This window comes from Indicator indicator, chromosome 2 (assembly GCF_027791375.1).
Source record: "Indicator indicator isolate 239-I01 chromosome 2, UM_Iind_1.1, whole genome shotgun sequence".
In the NCBI taxonomy this organism is placed as follows: Eukaryota; Metazoa; Chordata; class Aves; order Piciformes; family Indicatoridae; genus Indicator; species Indicator indicator.
In genome coordinates this window covers 60,964,610-60,986,966 of record NC_072011.1, presented here as the reverse complement: position 1 = coordinate 60,986,966, position 22,357 = coordinate 60,964,610, and the positions used below count along the sequence as shown (strand labels likewise).

General features: G+C 43.8%; 1 protein-coding gene across 2 annotated transcripts; it reads right to left on the bottom strand.

The window, feature by feature from the left end:
• Positions 1-10,024: 10,024 nt before the first annotated feature.
• YPEL5 (yippee like 5) lies at positions 10,025-19,238 on the bottom strand. Of its 2 annotated transcripts, none has more exons than XM_054398564.1 (3): positions 19,093-19,238; positions 13,221-13,394; positions 10,025-10,697 (listed from the first exon to the last, which is right to left on the bottom strand). In XM_054398564.1, the coding sequence occupies exons 2-3, from the start codon at positions 13,359-13,361 to the stop codon at positions 10,473-10,475; spliced, it is 366 nt and encodes a 121-aa protein (XP_054254539.1). In that variant the 5' UTR covers positions 13,362-13,394; positions 19,093-19,238; the 3' UTR covers positions 10,025-10,472. The 2 variants fall into 2 exon arrangements, with proteins under 2 accessions (XP_054254539.1, XP_054254547.1); XM_054398572.1 differs by lacking the exon at positions 19,093-19,238 and adding an exon at positions 15,544-15,641.
• Positions 19,239-22,357: the final 3,119 nt, after the last annotated feature.

The window sequence follows — 22,357 nt, the reverse complement described above, 5'->3', positions numbered from 1 at the left end:
GCTGAGCAAACCCAGTTCCCTCAGCTTGTCCTCATAGCAGAAGTGCTCCAACAATGCATATGAGCAGAGCCTTCTCCATCCCAGTCTCTCCTGAGAGATCAGAGCAGGAATTGAGAACAGTAAGATCACTTCACTCATGTCTGTGTTCTTCATGCCTCTCTGGCAGCACAGAAGGGAGGAAGATAAAAAGCTGATTTCAGAGGCAGTGCCAGTGCCAGCAAGCCTTGGCTGCTCCTTGCATCACCCCCAGCAGCCTGCTAGCAAGGCTGCCTGTGCTGTGTTTGCACGACAGCCCAGGGAATCAGACTGGCACCAACAGCCTTTCTGTCTCCCTGCACCAGTTCTTCACACTACCAGTATTGCTGTCACACTGCAGGGGTGAGGAGCTGAGAGAGCTGCAGCCTCTGATGCCATGCTGGGAGGAAGGTCACCTGCTGAAAACCCAGCAGGGATGCTAAGAGCAGGGCAGGAAGAAGAGACAGGGATGAATAGCAGAGTGAGGAGATGACAAGAGGCAAAACCACTGTCTGCAGAAGGAGGGGAGCAAAGCACAACGGGGCTGCAGACAACAAGGAGAGAGAAGGGGTGGAAAAGAAGACAGATCAAGGAGCCAGTGTCTTAAATGGAATGTTGTATAAAATCTAGCAGAGGTACATGCTTTTGTCCATCTTTTAACACAGCAAAATTGTTTGCAGTATTAGCTTAGAAGGCTACTGATTGCACTCAATGAACACCTGGAAAGGCGATGAAGCAACTTTCCCTGGGCGCTGTCTCTGGACATATCAAGGATAAGAAGGTTATTGGGAGCAGTCAATGTGATTTTACCAAGGGGAAGTCATCTTTGACCAATCTGATAGCCAGATCAGGTTGCCCAGAGAGGCTGTGGAGTCCTCTTCTCTGGTGACATTCAAAACCTGCCTGGATGTGTTCCTGTGTGACCTGCCCTAGGTGATCCCGCTCTGGCAGAGGGTTTGCACTGGGTGATCTTTCGAGGGCCCGTCCAACCCTGAACATTCTGTGATTCTGTGTGATGGTAAAGGTCTTTTCCAATCTAGGCAGTTCTGAGATCCTGGGATTCTCATCTTCTCCAAGGCTGCTGCAATAGATACCCAAGCATCAACACTGCCAGGAATTAACTGCAAAACCTCTGCCAGACCATCCTTCTCTGCCCTTGCTTTCCCCTCTGTCCCTGGGGCAGACTTCCATGTAGCTTTAGGCTGGATCTTAGGAAGAAGTTCTTCAGTACAAGGAGGGTGAGACTCTGGAAGAGGTTTCCCAGAGTGGTTGTGGATGCCTCCTCCCTGGGTGTGTTCAAGGCCAGGTTGGATGAGGCCTTGAGCAGCTGAGTCTAGGTGTGAGGTGTCCCAGCCTATGGCAGGCGGTTTGGAGTGGTTGATCTCTAAGGTCCCTTCCAAACAAAGCCATTCTATGACATAAAAGTACCCAGTGAGTTTTCTGGAGGAAAACTTTGGTTTCATACAAACATCAAAACTTTTTGCCCTGTGTCTGCACTGGACTGAGTGTTAAAGGCTGTTGCTTTTCTGTGCCTCAGGTTTGGTTTTACAAGCAGCTGAAGTTTCCAGAAGCCCTGAATTTACCTACAGCTTGCTAGAGCAAATGAAGCAGGCAACAAGCTACCTGCAGCTGTTCCTACCTTTCCCAGAAGTATGGCACATGACTCCTGGGGCAAATGTTTAGCCTGGAGAAGAGGAGACCTAATAGCAGCCTTCCAGTACATGAAGGGGCTACAAGAAGGCTGGAGAGAGACTATTTACAAGGGCCTGCAGTGATAGGATGAGGGGCAATGGCTTCAAACTAGAGAAGAGCAGATTTAGACTGGATGTTAAGAGCAGGTTCTTTACTGTGAGATTGGTGGAACACTGGAACAGGTTGCTCAGGGAGGTGGTTGAGGTCCCATCCCTGGAGATACTGAAGGTGAGGCTCGACAGGGCTCTGGGCAACCTGATCTAGTGGAGGATGTCCCTGCTGACTGCAGAGGGGGGAGTTGGACTAGATGACCTTTGGAGGTCCCTTCCAGCCTGGACCATTCTATGATCTCTCCTGAGCAGAGGGAACCTGCATGGAACAGGGAACCTGCATGGAGCAGGGCACTTCCCAACTCAAGAGGCTGGAAACAAGAGGTCTGAAATACAGAGGAAATACAGAGTAATTTTCATTTCCTTACCTCCTCCCTCCAAAGTCCTGCATGGGGCAGGAACTTCAGCAACTGCAGGCAGGAATGGTGGGGCAGATTGTCAACAGCTGTACTTACATTTGGAATTGCACATTCAATTCACACCTACAGAAGGGTGATGATGCTGGCAGCCTTACTTTTGTGAGCACACACCAGTGGTACCCCTGGGGTTGCACATATGCAGGGACAGGAGAACCATGTGCTGCCCAAGCCATCAGAAATCTGACATTTTTAGGAATGCTCTACTTTCATGACCTAAATCCTATCTCTCTAATGTACTTTTGGCTCCAGGAAGAAATCACTCCGAGAAACTTCATCCCTAGAATGGAGGCTTATTGAGTACATCACTCAGATAATCCCTCCTTAGCAGGGAGACATGGAATAGGCAATCCATTGATCCCTTCTGAGCTGCAACAACTAATCCATAGAGCTGGTATAGTGATACCAGCAGTGACCCTCAAACATTGCCAACAGAGCAGGCACTTCCCCAAATCCTTGAGCTGTGCTGATTCTGGAGGGAAGATGCAGCAACCATGACAGAGCCATGCAGTGATACAACTACTGTCTACAACTACCTGAAGGGAGGTTGTAGCCAGGTGGGGGTTGGTCTCTTCTCCCAGGCAACCAGTGACAGAAGGAGAGGAGACAGTCTCAAGCTGTGCCAGGGGAGGTTTAGGCTGGATGTTAGGAAGAAATTCTTCACAGAAAGAGAGATTGGCCTCTGGAATGGGCTGCCCAGGGAGGTAGTGGAGTCACCATCCCTGGAAGTGTTTAAAATAAGACTGGACAAGGAACTTAATGCTATGGTTTAGTTGATTAGATGGTGTTGGACTTGATCTCAAAGGTCTTTTCCAACCTGGTTAATTCTGTGATTCTGTGATGTCTTGTTTGGCACACAGTTCCCCACACACATATGTGGGTGCTGACTGAGCTAAAGGAGGTTTGACTTTCCCCCTAATCCCTAAAGCAGGAAGATTGCCCTAAGCAAGCCTTGCTCTAGCTGAAGCCATCAGCAGTTGCACTGTGTGGACTAAAGCACACCTGCACACGTTTTTTCCCAGACCTGACCACACCTAGTAAAAAGGGGTAGTAGGAGGAGAAAGATCTGCTGGCAAAACACCAGCAGCAGCAGAGCCACAGAGGCTGCTGTGCTGCACCCTGTCCAGGAGATGCACCTCAGTTCTCACCACTTCCCTCACCTACTTGACAGTGCCCACAAGCAAAGATCAACCCTTGAAAGTAACAAGCACCCTGATGTTAGAAGGACAGTTGCTTAGCCAGCACTGAGCCCCAAACTCCAGTGAGTCATCACAGATTGACAGATTGCACCAGGTTAGAAGAGACCCTCAAAGGTCATCTTGTCCAACCCCCCTGCAGTTACCAGGGACACCTCCAACTACGTCAGGCTGCCCAGGGACACATCAAGTTTGACCTTGAACGTCTCCTGGGCAACCTGTTCCAGTATTTTACCACTTGGATTTTAAAGAACTTGCTCCTGATGTCTAACCTACTTCTGCTCTTCTCTAATTTCAAACCATTGCCCCTCATCCTATCACTGCAGGCCTTTGCAAGCATTGTGCCTCTGCAGCTTTCTTGTAGACCCCCTTCAGGAACTGGAAGGCTCTCCCTGGAGCCTTCTGTTCGCCAGGCTGACCAAGCCCAAATTCTTTCAGCCTGTCTTCACAGCAGAGGTGTTCCAACCCCCTGCTCATCTTAGTGGCCCTCCTCTGGACCTGCTCCATCAGGTCCATGTCCTTCCTGTGTTGAGGGCCCCAGAGCTGGATGCAGTACTCCAGATCTCATCAGGGCAGAGGAGAAGAGAGGGGCAGAATCACTTCTCATCTGCTGGCCACTTGTGATGCAGTCCAGGCTGCCATTGGCTGCAAGTGCCCATTGCTGGCTCATGTCCAGCTTCTCATCCACCAGAACCCCTAGGTCCTTTTCTGCAGGGCTGCTCTCAACCTCGTCATCCCCCAGCCCTGGTTAGAATAATAGTCAAACAAAAATCTTCCAAGGAGAGGGGATTGCTATATTCAGTCAGTGTGTAAGGACAGATGAAAGCCAGCAGGCAGACTTTGGGCTAAGCACCCTTCTCCCTAGCAGGAAATTGGTCTCCCTGTTCCACCAGCTGCATCTACTGCAAGCTCTGCCATTAGTCTGCAAACAACTATGGCAGACAGTCTGTTGTAATTCAGTAAACATACTGTTCCAAATGCTTGTAAATGTTTACAGCAGTCAAACCAAATGCTTCCAAGAGGACAACGCAAAATCCCATCTCTAAATATCCCTGAGTCCTAAAGGGAAACAGCACTGGATCCTGATGTCAGGCAAGCCCACCTCTCCCTATAGGTAGAATCAAAATGTGAGGATGTTCACATCCTTCTCTCTCCCACCTACCCCGGACAGGCACTTAAGGAACGCAAATTAAAGCCACAGCTTTTTGTTCTTTCTAATTTTACTCCTATAGAAACTACTAATTTATGATAGTGTTAAATGCTTCAGATAATGAGAACAAACCCAGAGCCTATTTTGAAGGACAAACACTTTCCAGCTGCCTGGGAACTGGGGCCAGAAACTTCACTCTGGTTCTGCACTGTTATCAGTGTTGTGCAGCAAGGACATTCTGTGAGGCTTCTTCTCACAAGAAACAGAAATGCTTACAGTCAGTCTTCTCCTCTCTTTATCAGGGGACCTTAGATCCTCCCCAGTGGTTTCCCCTTTCCCTGAACCCACTCAAGGTGCAAGCTTACCTTCAGAATTTTTCCCATGCCTGCTGCTTCTGAATGAAATTGTCTGCTTTAGTTAAACCTTGCAAAAACTCCCTCACACATGCAGAAGTTCTCCTTCCTTGTTTGCTTGGCTTTCTCTTCCATAACCTTGCTTCCCATTGCAGAGATTCAGGCCATTCCTTAGGCAAGTGCCAGGGTTCATTTTTGCAGTCCAGGCTGGAAAAGAATACAGACATCCTTCCCAACTGAGCAGCCTGTACCAAACTGTAGGTGTTTCAGGTCCTTGAGGGAGAAATGCCATATGTAAGATGCACAGATTGCTGTCTCCTCTGCTTTTTAAGCTGCAATGCAAACTTGGGCAGACCACACCTACAATAACATCAGATGGAAAGAGATGTAGCATAGCAATGGAGTGAAGGGTGAACAAGGTCTTCCTTCCCCTCACCTCCACCCAGAGAAGGATGTTCAGCCAAGTGCAATTCCCAGACAACCTCTGCCCAGACTTGAGGATGAGAGATGATAGTGTCACTAATACCCTCTGCCAGAAGGGCATCAGAATGCCAGGAGCTTTACTGGCATCACAGAAATCCATTCCAGTAAGAACATCTCTCAGTAAAAAAAGAAAAAAAGTCTGCAAGACAAATGTGAGATTTCTCCCCTTCTCATTTCCTACACATATCAGAAACCCATAGACCAGAAAGAGGTGGTGAGAGCAGTTACTCAGTGTGGAGCTGGAAGAGCTCCACACTCTCAATATTGAGGTCACCAGAAGCTGTCGAATGTCTTTGCTATGTAATAGTTAATGAGACAGATGTGAGCTCCTTCTTTTTTGGGGCCATAATACTTCAGATTTCCTGAAAGAATTAAAAAACGTTTACACAGGCAGATTATCACTCAGGGTATACTTCTTCTCACCACTCAAAGCCACCTTTTGAAGTTAATTGGGCAATTTCAAATCCAGCTTACAAAGAGAGGGGCCTCAAAATTGCTTAGCTCTTTAAAAGTCCTACAAAAATGAGGCCCCAGTTGAAGAGCAAGCCTAATCAGTGCTCTGAGCAACCTCAAAAGTCAGAAGCGTTTCATCCCTGTCAGGCATCAGGGAGTCCACAAAGCCATGATGATCCACAGGAAACCAAGCTGCACTTTGCTACTCTTCTTTCATTAAAGAAGTGAAGGCAGGCCCGAGAAGGAAGCACAACACTAAACACTGACTTTGGCAGAAGGCTGCTGATACATCACAGCTTTAGTTTCATTTCTAAGATAGGGGTGATTCACAAGTTAGCCATTTCCCACATTGATGCCATAAATTTCCTGGTCACCACTTCTCTTTACCTGGCAATTGCCTCCTGAGCTGCAGTTTATCTGGTTCTTTGCCTGTTAATCTATTTATGATCTGCTCAGCTTTTTCTGAGAGCCAGGAGACACAGAGTCTTACAATGGCTTAGTTGGGAAGGGACCTTTAAGATCCTCTAGTTCCAAGCCCCCTGCCATGGGCAGGAACACCTCCCACTAGCCCAGGTTGCTCAAGGAATCATCAAACCTGGTCCTGAACACCTCCAGGGAGGAGACATCCACAACCTCCCTGAGCAACCTGTTCCAGTGTCTCACTACCCTCATGGGGAAGAGTTTCTTCCTAATCTCCAGTCTAAATCTGCCATCCTCAAGCTTCAATCCAGTCCCTCTCATTCTATCACTATAAACCCTTGTAAAAAGTCCTCCCCAGCTTCCCTGCAGCCCCCTTCAAGTACTGGAAAGCAGCTCTAAGGTCTCCCCGGAGCCTTCTCTTCTTCAGGCTGAACAACCCAACTCTCTAAGCCTGTCCCCACAGGGGACGTTCTCCAGCCCTCTTATCTTTATGGCCTCCTCTGGATCCACTCCAGCAGCTCCAAGTCCCTCTTATGCTGGGGATGCAGGAGTCCAGGTGGGGTCTCAGCAGAGCAGAGGGGCAGAATCCCCTCCCTGTCCTGCTGCTCTCCCTACTTTGGATGCAGCCCAGCATACAGCTGCCTTCTAGACTGCCAGCAACCATTGCTGGCTCATGGGGAGTTTGTCATCAACTGGCAGCCCCAAGTCCTTCTCTTCTAGACTGCTCTTGAGCCCCTCCTACCCCAGTCCAGATTTGTGCTTGGGATGGCCCCAACCCAGCTGTAGGACCTTGCACTTGGCCTTTTCATATGCCATTTCAAAAGTTCTTTTGAAGATCTGTAAGAGGCACAATTAAAATGCTTTTTCAATCCACAAACGCACCATCCAATCTCTTCCATCTTCCCAAAGATGGGAATTCAAGCAGCTTTAATGAAGTACTTCAGTTTTGGGTACACCTGCACTCTAACTAGAGAATGAGATCATAACATGGGTAATGTAAACTCTAACACAGCTCATCTTGGGCAAAATTTCTAGCATCACTTAATCCCAAGCTGCAACCTGAGAGCACAGTCTGAGCTCTCCAGAAATGCACAGGGGAGTCTGTTGTGCTCTGCATTTTCCCTGCTACCTTGTTTGCCAAGAGCCAGCACAGGCCCACCACCACATGCTAGGAACAGGTTCACTGCAATGGCACATTTTGCTGTGCCAGCCATGCTCTGTTTGTGAAACCAAGGCTATTGCACCACTACAAAATAACATTTAACACCAAACAGCAATGTCTTCATCTTGTTCAATGCAGATAACTTATCTCCACACATGCACAATCCAAAGCCTACAGTTTTAAAGCTGCAGTGGACTTAACTCTCAGGCTTTTAATTAATTCACCTCAGTTGTGGTTTTCAAATCATAAGACTTTGGGGAAAGTAACCTTTAACATAGATTCATTCATAGAATGCTTTAGGCTGCAAAGGATCATAAAGATCATCTAGTTCCAACCCCCCTGCCATGGGCAGAGGCACCTTTCACTAGACCAGCTTGCTCAGGGTCTCATCCAACCTGGCCTTGAACACCTCCAGGAATCAAAATGAAGGGGTTCTAATCAAAAACAGAGTAAGGGCTACATGACACCAGTATAATGATCCTCCCACCTCAGTTCTTCAGGCACAGCTTAAGAATTTGTCCAGCTGCTAGCAGAAGGCTTCTCCCTAACGTTCACACTCAATGCAAAACGCATCAAGTTCCAGATACACAAATTCTCAATTCCCAGGGCATTGCAGAAACGAAAACTTCACATCTCTTGCAGGAGCTGGCATTTTGCTTAGCTTGCTGTCTTTTCAAAATCAGAGAAAGACCTTTGGCACCCAGAATTCCCTTAAATCAGCAATTTCCTGTTTTTAGTTTCTCTTTACCAGGAGTAAATTGAAGGCTTTCAAGTGTCTAAGTGGTATGCCTGAATCTTTACTTAGCACCTTCCAAAATCAACAGTACAGTCTTTTGCCACCTCTGCAGAGAGATGCTCATCAACAGCTTGTCACTGTGCTGCAGGAAGGCAATGAGATCCTGAATGTAGGGTATGGCAGACAGGTTATGTCCTTCAGTTGACAGGCTCCATGGAAGAGACTCAAAAAAAGAAGAGCAAATTATCAATTCAGGACAAAACATACTTTATTGTAATGTCAGAAGTACAGAAAAGTACTGCAGAGAACCATGCTAATGGGGGCATTTAGGGTCTGTGAAGGACAGGAGTACAAGATAATGGGGTACTACTGTACTCAGTGCAAAAACTGATTCATTTGAGGCACAAGTACACTATTGTTTAAGCAGCCTGATTCAAGCACAGCTCTGGTTATGTGATCTACTCCATTTTCTTTCTATGTGAAAAGCTACTTTTACAAGAGATAGGCAGTGAGTTCGTTCAAGTCAGGGGTGTCCAAATTGCCACTTGGAAATAAAAAAAAAAAAAAAAAGAAAATATTCCACATAGTCACCCTCTACATTTTGTTTTCAGATATGGAGCTGTAGCTAGTGAAAAAAAAAAAAAAGTCAGAGCCCAGATCTATTTGACTGGGTGGTTGGGGTTTTCCCTTCCCCTCCCCCCATCTTTTACATCTGTGGGTAACTTATTTCATGCTGACCACAATTTATTCAATAATAAAAAGCCAATCTTTTATCTTTGCTGAGGAATCACACATACCTAACATTCAAATACATTTCAGCCCTTGAGATCTTAACTTATGGCTTTAAGACACAATCTAAGTGTTTGGGCACCCTTGAGTTAAGTTAATGCAGAGCATTTTTGCAGAAAAGAAAGGCAAGCAAGATCACTGTTTGGAACAGAGCTGAGCTCTACACAAAGAAAGCAGGAATCCAAGTCACTAGTTACTACTAGGCTGACACGTACTGCTGCCCAGGAAGATAAAAAAATATAACATCACAATGAAAAGGTTCAACCAAGTTGAAAGGTCAAGGTTTCAACACCAGAAGCAGCATTTGAAAACAAGCTGTTTAAGTCAAATCTTTTCAAGAGATGCAGATTGCATAACTCTAGGCATGAGCAAACATGTTGGCAATCATCTCCTTTTACACAGCAGCTGTGTTTAACATAGGAAGTTACTGGGTTTAAAAGAAAGCTATTTGAAGAAGAATTAAGATTTGCAATTCCCTGTCTATTTAATGAGTTTAGTAGAGAAACTGAGGAAAAAAATAATGAAAGACTACTGAAACAGTAGCTTCTCAGTGGATCCCTACAGTTACAAACACAGCTTGACCTGTAAGCAACTCAAGACTAAACAGACAGCTATTAGGTTTTTTTTTTATATTATTACTATGCTTATAAGTTACATCAGTTAAAGTTAAAAAAAAAAAAGCCAAGCAGTTTTGCCCTATTTCAAGAAGTTTTCCAATCAACACCAGTTTACATGGTGAATGGGAACTTTACAAAGAAACAAGGAATGGGTGACATCTTTGGGTCAAGAACAACAAGAAATAAATGGGCTCTGTGCTACCAATCAACCTCAACAAGAATATGGCACAAGGGCCAGCCCAAGCTGTACCAACACTGAACCTTTAGCACTCGGCACAAATTCGGATCTCTTTACTTTTAGCTAGCAAATCAGGTGAAAAGATTGGGTAAAAAAAAAAAACAAACCACACACAAAAAAAACACAAACCAAACCAAACAAACCCAAACCAAAACCAAAACCTAACTAAAAAACTTCAGCCAAAACCTGGAATATATTCTTAAAAAAAAAAAAAAATCTGTAGTTTGAAAATAACTTAGGTTGACATCAGTTTTGTGCAAACTAAAACAACTTCATTGAATTTCTCTCTAACAAAAAGACAACTCCCCTTCCCTCCCCTAATATTTTTTCCTTTTTAGCCCACTGTATCTGTAGATACAACCTCAAACCTAACAGATGTAAACGCAAGAGAAAAAGTTACAGCATCTGCACAACATCCTTTCTACAAACGGTTGCTGGAGGGGGAAAAAAAGTAAAATATAAAAAGAACAAAGAAAGGAAGGTTCCATCTGATACATCCTCACAATCTTTCCCGCTCTGTAGTCCGTGAATCCGACTCTGATGCTAAGGTGACAGTGTATGTAAGCAGAATTTTTTGTTGATTTTATTATTTTTGTTTTTGAGTTTCAGTTGAAGAGAACCTGAGGAGCGACTGGAGCCTCTTCAGGAATTGTCGGACGGGACGTGCTCCTCGAAGCCCTCGCTCTCTCGGACCAGCGCCCTCTCCAGGATGACGCGGCCCTCCTTGTAGCGCTGGCTGTCCTCGGTGGCAAACTCATAGATCCAACCCAGTTTGCTGTTGCAGTTCTTGCAGCTCACGTCTCGAACCATGTGGCGGCCAGTGAGCATCACCCGGTCCTGGACTTCACTGTACTGCAGGTTTACCACCTGTCCCAAAGACACAGGGCACAGAGAGGATCAGCTGCTAACAACCTGCATGCGGTCAACGTTTGCATGGAGCCATAGATTCATAGAATGAGCTGGAAGGGACCTTGCAGATCATCTAGTTCCAAGCCCCTGCCATGGGCAGGAACACCTTCCACTAGAACAGGTTGCTCAAGGCTTCATACAGGCTCTTCCAGGGAGGGAGCATCCACCACCTCCCTGGGCAACCTCTTCCAGCATCTCACCATCCTCACTGGAAAGAATTTCTCCCTAATCTCCAGTTTAAATCTGCCCTCCTCAAGCTTCAATCCATTCCCCCTCCTTCTATAACTGCAAGCCCTCGTCAAAAGTCCCTTCCCAGCCTCCTTGTAGGCCCTCTTTACATACTGGAAGACCACCATAAGGTCTCCCCAGAGCCTTCGCTTCAAGATTGAACAGACCCAGCTCTTGCAGCCTGTCCTACAGGGGAGTTTCTCCAGCCCTTTGACCATCTTCATGGCCTCCTCTGGACCTGCTCCAGCAGTTGCATGACCTTCTTATGCTGGGGGCATCAGAAATGGAATTACGTTCTAAGGCACCTTCTTCATCCATTTTAAAAGCAAAGAGCCTGCAGCACTGCACATGAACTGAAAACTGCAATGGGTAAGTCCACAGCCCTTGAAAATCTCCTGCTTGAGAAGGTAACCCTTTGAAGATGTGCTTCAGAGAGGTGCATAACCCTCACTGGTTATCTGAGACACAGAATGCAATCACAGGACATAGGAGAGCACGGAATACTGTGTTCAACTTTGTGTGAGAAACTCCTGATGAATAGCTTCTCAACCAATTGACAAGACTCCATCTGTAACAGATGCAACCTGTTTCTAGCAGCTGATGTGATCACATCTCTCCAGAAATCAGAACCAAAATATTACAAGGTGGTTCTTTAAACAGTGCTTTTGAAGTAATCACCTGAGAAATACAAAGGCTCAGTGGCTGAAAATGCAGGCATTAAACATTCCTCTTTTTATTTTTTTTTTTTGTCTGCCATCTGGGCAGTTGCAAATATACTTTTAAGTTATTTAGGCAGCAACACCAGGGAACCAGGATGCATAATTTGTTGAAAGGTTCATGTCAGAACTATATCCCAACAGCTAATGTGAGGTAGGATTCAGAAAGATGGGGCTGCACTGCTTTCTCAACTTTCCACATGACTCTGCTTGCTCTTTGGGTTTCAGCTCTAAGGCTTCTGACTGCAGACATGTAGAAATGAAACCTCTGAGATTAATCTCAATTTGCACCAGGGGAGGTTTAGGCTGGACATTGTATGAATCTTCTTCTCTGAAATGGTTCTCAAGGACTAGCACAAGCTCTCCAGGGCGGTGGTTGGGTCCCCATCCCTGAAGGACACAGAGATGTGGTGCTGAGGGACATGGTTTAGAGCCAGACTTGGGAGAGGTAGGGAATGGTTGGACTGGGTGATCTTAAAGGGCTTTTCCAACCAAAATGTTCCTGTGATACTCCAAAACTCCACTATGCAACATAAGAAAAATGTGAACCACAAGATCTAGTGCTTGTGGATGAGAAAGAAATCAGATGCACAGCTTTTTTATAGCTATGCATCCTAACCTATATAAAAACCACTGACAAGATTCAGCATACCAGAAACCCCAAAGCCAAGCCTGTTAAATGAAGACATGATGGATTTCTGTTCAAGACCTGTGGAAAACTTTCCAGGCACAGCCTGAAACTATCACAATGTCTCTATCATCTCTGCAAATCACCGAATGACTTCCAAGAAAAAAAAAAAAAAAACACACAAAAAAACCCAGAAAAACCCAAAACCAAACAAAACACAAAATACACCAATGATCACAACACACAAGACCAGGAGCTCTGTGAGAAAGCAAAAGATGATCTCTGCTTCTTCAGTGAGTCTAATGGACAAGTCTATATGGAAGGGTTAATAAATAATACTACAATTTATTCAAGAGCTATGACTTTTGTATTTCAAGCTGTTGAATTAAATTAAATTAGATCAATAAAAAGATACATTGAACTAAAGCAGAATATTACTGGTAAAAGACTCTGCTTACCTAGTTGCTCAAATACTGTGAGCTTAAATGCAATTCAGAAGTTAAACAATACTATCTAGGCTTTGGGGTTGTTTTCACTGAGTAGAAGTGCAAATGCCTTTGAAACTCTTTAATAGACAAAGGATACTCTGACAGTGAATCTGAGGTTCATATTGCAGTCTCCAGAGATAGAACTCCATGTATTTTGGCATGAGGCCTCTATATACACAATCCTCTTTATAGTCTTTTTGTGTTACAGATAAAATAACTGGGTTTGCTATCAACAGTAAATGCCTAATTTGACTTCAAAGACAGCTGAACAGAATAAAAATTAAACTATGAAAACAATAATTACACAACACTGTAGCTAGTAAGGTTTTTTTTTTGGGGGGGAGGAGGATGATGACAGATCACTTCCCACAAAGTCATTTTTCAAAAGCAAACAGTAGCTGCTCCTCAGCTTCTTACTGACCTTGTTAAAAAGAAAGGCTCTTCCCGTGGCCCCTGTGAAGCGAGTGGAGATGAGCTCAGAGCGATTGGTCAGGATAGTGTCACAGTTTGCACAGGAGAACAGCCGAGTGCCACCAATATGATCCAGAAAAATTCTTCCCATTTTTAGAACTTAGGTTAAGTTTACAGCCAAGACCTGAAAGCCAAAAAGAAAGATCATGTACATGTGGAAAAAAAAAATTGTAGGGAAAAAAAAAAAACACAAACAAAAAACCCCCAGTAAACAAAACCCCACAACCCCTCAAGCACCCCATGTGGCAGAATATGCTGCAAACCAATTCAGCTCATAATTGCAGAGGTTGGCTCTTTGTTTCACAGATGAATTACTGAAGCTATAGACTGCATTCATCCTTCCTCATCAGAACAAGTTCCTTCCCAAAGTGACCACCTCACCAGTAAGATTGACACATCTAGATACAAACTAATTACATTAAGTGAGCAACTCATGAATGGAAGCCTTTAATACACAGTTCAGGCATTTGCAGACCACTGCTGGAGTTCTTCAATTCAAAAGCTTCCATTCCTTCCTATTTTCTTTTCCTCTTCAATACAATACTGAAATTCCATTCCAGTATAGTCCCAGCAACTCACTCATCTTAGTCAGCACTGGGAAATGAAGCACTGAGAAGTACATTGAGTCACTAAGACAATTATAGTTTAATTTTCCCAAGTCACCCCTCCTCCCTCTTTCTTAAAATATGTATTTATTTTGTCACCTCCCTTCAGCTCTGCACAACTTGTGACATGCAATCACACCCCACCACCATTCAGGTTACTTTAGTCTTCTAGTATAGGAGACTGGGCTACTGTCTTTGACTTGACAGTTACTGGTTTCATACATGGGAAAAGTTTGGATGCTATTTGACAGAATAAACAATCCACCCAGCCTTAACACCAGCCAGTTTTACACACAAATGCTTACAGCTGTCCAATATAAATACAAAAGACTGTGTCTTTTACCCAAAGCATCATCACTGAATGATGAAATATAATGAAAATACCTGAGCAACTCCAATGAGTGCTTAGAAGGTGTGTAGCAGCAAATCTGCAGTACCTGGTAAATAAACCTCTTTAATTTCTTAATACCAATTAACATAAATTACTCCAAGTTAACAAGCGAGTAGGCAGTGAGCACATCAAATAGCTGAAAACTTAAATCACCAAGGATGAGATAACATGTCAAAGGAATTAAATGATGATGTTATTTCTATTTCAGCTGCAGAAATTTTATGACTAAACATCCATAGTTAAACACTGTGCTCTGCCCTGGTGAGACCATAGCTGGAGTACTGTGTCCAGTTCTGGGCCCCTCGGTTCAAGAAGGAGCTCAGAGAACTTCTTGCAAAAGTTTAGTATGGAGCCACAAAGATGCTGAAGGCAGTGGAACATCTCCCTGCTGAGGAAAGGCTGAGGGAGCTGGGACTCTTTGGCTTGAAGCAGAGGACACTGAGGGGTGACCTCGTTCATGTTTATAAAGATGTGAAGGGCAGTGTTCAGGAGGATCAAGCCAGGCTCTGCTCAGTGATGTCCAGTGACAGGACAAGGGGCAATGGGTGCAAGCTGGAGCAGAGGAGGTTCTATGTGAACACAAGGGAAAACTTTTTCCCTGTGAGGATGCCAGAGCCTTGGAGCAGGCTGCCCAGAGAAGTTGTGGAGTCTCCTTCTCTGGAGACATTCAAAACCTGCCTGGACACGTTCCTGTGTGGCCTGCCCCGCGTGATCCCACTGTGGTAGGGGGGTTGGACTGGATGACCTTTCAAGGTCCCTTCCAACCCCTAACGTTCTGTGATTCTTTGGAGTTAAATATACCTCCATAAATGCTTCAGATGTCGAATTAGAAACGAACGTTGTCGCTCCTTTTGTCATGCACAGCAATGCAGAGCAAATCTGACACACTGCAAATATTAAAGCTGTGTGGGTTTTATTTTTCATAGCAGGAGACAGGGTGCCATTCAGAGAGAAATTAATCAAATTTTGTGCTCCTCAAGTTGAATATTCTATGACAAATGCCTTTAAGAAGCACAAATACCTAAATTAAACTCATTTCAAGTTTCAGGGGATTAGTTTCTTAAAGCTCACTCTGACATGCACCAAGCAAATGGACTAAAACATGCACCTGCAACACAACATTTTAAACACCATTTTTACATGTAAAAACCCTAAGTCACTGACATCATGATTTTTTTCTTAATTCCTTTATTTCACCACTTTGTTTTCTTGCAATGTGCGCCAATAAAAGGGGGTTCCTAGCATTGCACTGAGTGACTTTAGCACAAGTTCCTTACATTCAGGTTTTTCAGATCACTATTAATCTTCTGCATCCCATCTGCTTGAATTTTGGTGTATTCCATCAATCTAATGACTGTTTCCTTTAAAGGCAATATTAAAGCCATTTCTATTCTTGAAAGGATAAATAAAACAGGTCTTGAGTTGGACAAAATTTCAAAGGCTCAGCTGAGTGCAGGGGGGTGAGTCCATTCAAAATGCAGGAAGAGTTTTCCTTCGATTTCTCTAAGCATGACACCTTTCTGGTGTGCCTTTATCTTTCCTAGCAAGTGAGGGCAAAAGAAAAAATTAAAATGTCAATAGTGACAGAATGAAGAAAATTCAGCAGACAGCAAGCATGAATAAACAAGTATCAAGGTCTCCAACCAGAAGAAACAAATACAGGCCATAAAAGCAATTGTGACAGACAGGCCCATAAGACACTCAGCCCAAGCTCCACGTGCCACCCTTACTGATCTTTGGATAAAACAATTAACCAATCCCAAATTATTTTAACTGAGGAAACAACATCCAAAGGGGTAATTTTTTCAGGGTAAACACAATGCTCAGCCTGTCAGCATTTTTAGAAGCTAACATCAAACAAATCCAAAACCATCCCTCCCTTACCAAGAGCAACACAAACACTACATGACACAAACAGATCCAGACAAAGCTTGCAAAACACATCATCTGGAAACAAATAGGCAGCTTGACACTTAAAAATCCAAACATCTGAAAACATAAATCATGTTACTGTGTCTGGAAGAGCAGGAACCAAGAGTCAGTCAAAGCACTTCAGAAGAGAGGGCAAGCATAATGCTTAGAAGCAGGTTAGAAGTGAAAACGACATACTAAGATATTACTTCTGGACATGGCATTATGAATGGACTTAAGTACTGAGTTTTAAAGATGATGAACATTAAAATAAACGCAGAAATAAAGCGTTCAAAGACCTAAGGCTGAAAAAACTGCCAAGTAATCACAGAATGGTTTGGGTTGGATGGGAACTTGAAGACCACCTAGTTCCAACCCCTTACCCTACACCAGGTTGCTCAAGGCATCATCCAACCTGGCCTTGAACGCCTCCAGAGAAGGGACACCCATAACTTCCCTGGACAACCTGTTCTAATGTCTCACCACCCACACTGCAAAAAATTTCTTTCTAATAATACAAGACCTAAAAATCTTTATATCAATCACCTCAAAAAGCTGAAAGTAACTTCATCAAGTTTCTACATGAGAAAGAAACTTGCAATAATACCTGGGTCCCAACAGAAAGACAAAGTGAAATTCATCTGATAGTAGCACAAGGCTATGAGAATTCAGACTGAAGTGACAGAAGAACGTAATGAAGCACCTGGGGAAAGGCTAAGAGAGCTGGGACTATTTAGCATGGAGAAGTGAATGCTAAGGGGAGACCTTAGAGCAGCCTTCCAGTACCTGAAGAGGGCATACAAGAAAGCTGGGGAGGGACTTGTTACAAGGGCTTGTAGTGATAGGACAAGAGAATGGATTGAAGCTTGAGGAGGGCAGATTTAGAGTGGAGATTAGGAAGAAATTCTTTCTAGTGAGGGTGGTGAGACACCGGAACAAGTTGCCCAGGAGGATTGTGGATGCCCCCTCACTGGAGGTATTCGAGGCCAGGTTGAATGAGGCCTTGAGCAACCTGTTTCTAGTGGAAGGTGTCCCTGTCCATGGCAGCGGTGTTGGAACTAGACAGTCTTTAAGATCCCTCCCAACCTAAACATTCTATGAATCTATGAATTTTCTTCACAATACAGCACATAAGGAAACACGTATTCTTGAAATAAGTAAACAAACACCTTTTAAGATTTAGAAAATTAAATTCTGCAAACAGCATTGTAACAGTCAAAACTCATTAGACTTTGGGTTTGTTTGAGGTTTTGTTGTTTGATTGCTTTTTTTTGTTTGGTTGGTTTTTTTGTCTGTTTTTTTTTTTTTAAGAATCTGCTAAATAATATCATACTACTAGAATGTGTAAGGTGTAAAACAACCTCTACACTTAACTACCCCGGTAGGTTTCAGCCAAAATAAGAGAGCAGCCTACAACTATCATTAGCTCTTCCTTTTGACCACGACAGGATTTCAATGAACCCATGAAGGTCCTGCTAAAATGTTGTAAGACTTGTCACCTCATGGGGATAAAAACGTAGGAAAAAAGGTAAAGGTAGTTTTCCTCAAGCTAAAAAGCAGAGTATTCACTTGTAAGACCAGTTCAGAAGGCATCTGCTATGGCTAAAGACTGCTCACTCCTTATGTAGAGAACCTGCAGGGTATATTCACTGTACACTGGAAAAAACACAGCACAACAAAAGATGGGAAAGCAAATTTCCATTGCTCTCAGGCTCATGTCCCTTACATACAGAAATAGTGTGCACAAAGTCACCCAAGTTAACCATGTCAGTTTTTTTTTTCCCCCTATAGTTTTCACTTCCCATGTAAAATGTGTGGGTGTGTATTTATGTTCACACATGCACAAATGATCTGAAAAAAAGTCACTTATAGGAAGCTTTTATAGGCAGTAGGAAGGTTCTCTTAAATTAAGAGAAGCCTAAGAATTGTGAAACATGACAGCATTCCTAAAACTTAAGATCTCCCACTTAGGAAGAAGAAAATGCAAGTGCACTTTCCCATTCATCCGCTCTCGGCACTGAAAACCAGTGAAAATCACTTCTACTGGTGTGGAGAGCCAGTCAAGTTCTCTATTGCTAGTCAGAAGCCCAGAAAGTGACACTACTGTATCACACCAATTCCATCACATCACTAGCAGAATTTTCAGAAGCAATGGACAGGATGCATGGCTATTCACAAAACCAAATGCTGAGGAAGGAACAGAGATCTTTCTGGTCCTTGATTCCATCTTCAAAGTAAGCCAAGCATGCTCTGTTGTGTATGTGCAACTTATGAAGTCCCAGTGATCCTGCCCCCATGCACATTACCCAGCTTGAACTCTAATATTAAATTGATGGCTCCAACATAGAGAAGGCATGCACTTACTTTCATTAATGGGATACAGAAAGTATCTACCCCTTGTCCAGCCTACACAGTTCAAGGAAACAGGCACTTCTATGAACTCAGGTGATGCCACTGCATCATTAGTCACCACCCAGACCACCACTACCAACCTGCATTCTTGAGAGGACCCTTAGCAGAGCAATCAACACTAACTCGCATTACCTAGCTGCTAAGATTTGCTGACAGCACCACCTCTGATACAATCCCTTAGAAACACTTCATGCCTGCATGCTGCTTCCAGCAGGTACACGGACAGACAGGAAACACAAGCACTGTGGCTATGAGCTGCAACATGTACTCCTAGAGCAGGGTGTTCCAAAACCTCCACCTGTCTTTCAGTGTTGACTTCGGCAACACTGAACAACAGCTGTCCGAGAGCTGACATTCAACAGCTTAAATGTGACCACTGTCTGCACACAGACCTGAAGCAATACTTGGTGGGTATTTTTACTACCTCCTCTGCCTATCTTCACAAGCAGTGAAGAACAAAACAGTAACACAAAGAATTATTTATTAACATTTTTAAAACTAACAGTCAGTGTTTTCTCATCCCAGAGTGCATCTCGTGAAGACACAGGACCGTCAGCATTTGGGAGAGCCAGCAGGCACTTCCTATATACACACTGGTCTGTGGATATTTCAGGAGCCTCAGTGTTGCTTCAGCACCATCTACTGCATCTCAGATCTACAACAGAAAACAGCTGCTAGTTAAAGGCTTTTTCAAAAAAACCCCAACCTGTAACAGCCTCTCTGTTGCCATTCCATCAACTAAAACCATTTTTTCCTTTGTATGGTGAGCCAACAAGCACTCTCCCCCTCAAAAAACGGCTGTGCACTCCCCTAGGCATAGAAAACATCCTCAGTATGCACTTACCTGGGAACAAGGCTCAAACTTCATCTTCACATCTCAGAAACCAGGCTTAAGTTTCCTCTTCTCATCTCAGAGAGGGACAAAAGAGGGAAAAGAACACTTAGCACAGCTACACAAAAACACACATTAAAAAAAAAGTCATTGAGTAATCAAAAAAAAATAATCCCCAAAACATAGTCCTTACCTTCCCATGTTTCTGCTGCTCGCAAGTAGAGGTGCATCTGAAAATACACATGGAGTCAGTCTCTTAGGAGGTCTGAGATTCAACATCTGCCACTGACTCCTGCAGCTGCTGAAGCAGGCAGGGTCCAGCCTCTGGACTCTGCAGAACTCCTTATCAAAAAGCACCACATGTAGCCAAACATGAAGTAAGAGAAGTGGAACAGTTTGCTGTGCTCATTAGAACCATCCAGCTACTGCAGCAAACCACACTGGGAATTCAGTCCACTCAGAGGACTGAAGAGGTTCTGGCAAAGTCATCAAAGCAGTGCCCAGAGGCAGCGCTGGGCACTCACCTCAGACAGGCTGCCTTGCAGAAGGGAGCTGCATTGATGCAACCTGCTGCAGCTGAATTTTCTGCTGAAAACTGGATGTTTTACTAGGTAAGGGGAAAGCTTTGCCTTGGGATACTGGCATCTAAGCATGGTAACAAAGCAGCATATTGGTTCATGCCAACACTAATCCAGGGTAACCTGTTCCAAGGTTACAGACAGCAGGGCTTGTTTTTAATATAGCCCCCATATCTCAGCATCTCCCACACAGTAACTTACACCCTCACAGCGCTCCTTCTAGATAAGTATACTAAAGTAATACTAAAAAGTATTAGTTTACAAATGGTCTCAGACTCAGATTAATTTTCTCACTATTACACAGAATACAACAGCAGCAGCTATTCCTGGTTTTGTGTCTTTTACCCCTTCCTTCCCATTACCCCCTTCCCTTCCCTTTTACTCCCAATTACTCAACTGTTTTTCAGAAAGCTGTATTTCTCTGAGTTTGTAACACATTTATTCTTTCACTAATTAAGCAAATAAGACAACTTTTGCCTATTAATACATTCTAGAATTTTTATAAAGCCAAAATAATTCAGATTTTCTGGATCATCAGGTCCAACCATTAACTCTACTCTACCAAGTTCACCACTAAACCATATCGCTGAGCACTACATCTAAACGACCTTTAAACACATCCAGGGTTGGTGACTCAACCACCTCCCAGGGCAGCCTGTTCCAATGCTTGGCTGCTCCTTCAGTGAAAAAATTATTCCTAATGTCTACCCTGGTGCAGCTTGAGGCTGTTCCATCTTGTTCTATCACCAACTACCTGTAAGAAGAGACCAGCACCTACCTCTCTATATTGTCCTTTCAGGTAGTTGTAGAGGGTGATAAGGTCTCCCTTCTGCCTCCTACTCCTCAAACTAAACAGTCCCATTTCCCTCAGGTGCTCTTCATCAGACTCATTCCCTTCACCAACTTAGTTCCTCTTCTTTGCACCCTCTCCAGCACCTCAATGTCTTTCTTATACTGAGGTGCCCAAAACCAAACCCAGCACTCAAGCTGTGCCCCCACCAACGTCGAGTACAGGGGGACAAGCACTTCCCTGCTGCTCGCACTATTCCTGATACAAGCCAGGATGCCACTGGCTTTCTTTGCCATCTAGGCACACTGTTGGCTCATATTCAGCTCATTATCAATTAGAACCCCCAGGTGCCTTTCTAGCAGGTAACTTTTCAAACACACTTCCTCAAGCCTGTAGAGTTGCATGGGGTTGTTTAGTGCTTAACTGATACACATCTTCACCCAAAGACACCACTGGTTTCATGAATCATAAAAAACAAACAAAACCACCAACTTGAAAGAAATGGTGAAAATACAACAATCACCCAAACTTCCATGCAAACTGGCAGAAAGGGTGCTAATACTCCTAGTTTAACTAGGTCAATATGCCTAGATTAACTAAGAAATTCCTAAATGCAAATGAAAGGCTCCAAAATTAAGAGAGCCTTGCTACCAAACATCTGCAACATACAGGCAATTCCTCTACACATTTAACACAGCAGTTTTAAGTTACATCTTGCTTAAGGGAACGATGTAGTTCAGCAAGAGTTGAGCAAATCAAGATTTCACAATAGGTCAAGTGATAGTAAACAAACACGAACCAATGATCCAACTTGGGCAACATTACTTCAAGCTTCTCATGACTACCATAAGAGGGATTGCTAAATATATATATTTATTTACATATGCACAATTCAGTTTGTGAGATGACAAGTAACAAATCTTGTCACCTTCTCTAGTGGGCTTTGAGATGCCATTTCTTTTGTCTTTACATGCTTGGCAGCCCCATCTGAAACTCATTTATCATTAGTATTAAAATGTCTATGTAAACAATTAGATCTGTGTGCTGCAAGTTAAATACTTCTACAACTACAGAAGTGCAAGTAGCAGGTGACAGAAGTCTCCAAATAGTATTTCCAAAGGCTAACCTTGGAAAAAAAGAGCAATGCTTAGAACAGACAGTTTGGTTTGTCACAACCATTCTTTGCATTCAGCAATCTAGAATGAGTCTATACATGAAAGGATGACATATAGCTGTTAGATAGATTGCTATATAGAGAGAGCTGTACGGCTGAACCAGTCACACCCATGAAGCAAGTTCCCTCACTTAAAAATCACAGAATCACCTGGTTGGAAAAGGCCTTAAGATCATTCAGTCCTACCACAACCTAACATCTCCCTGCACACAACTGTTAGGCCATGTCCCTGAGCTCCTCATCCAAACTTGAGCACCTCCATAGATGGCGACTCCACCGTTTTCACAGGCAGCCTGTTCCAGTGCCTGATGACCCTTTCAGTGGAAAAAATTTTCCTAATACTCAATGTAAACCTCCTCTGGTGCAACTTCAGGCCATATCCTCTTGTCCTATC

Coding starts and splice junctions, on each gene's coding strand:
- YPEL5 (XM_054398564.1), bottom strand. CDS start 13,361: ATGGGAAGAATTTTTCTGGATCATATTGGTGGCACTCGGCTGTTCTCC. Junction 10,698..13,220: donor GAGCCTTTCTTTTTAACAAG/GTCAGTAAGAAG, acceptor TCTTTGGGACAG/GTGGTAAACCTGCAGTACAG.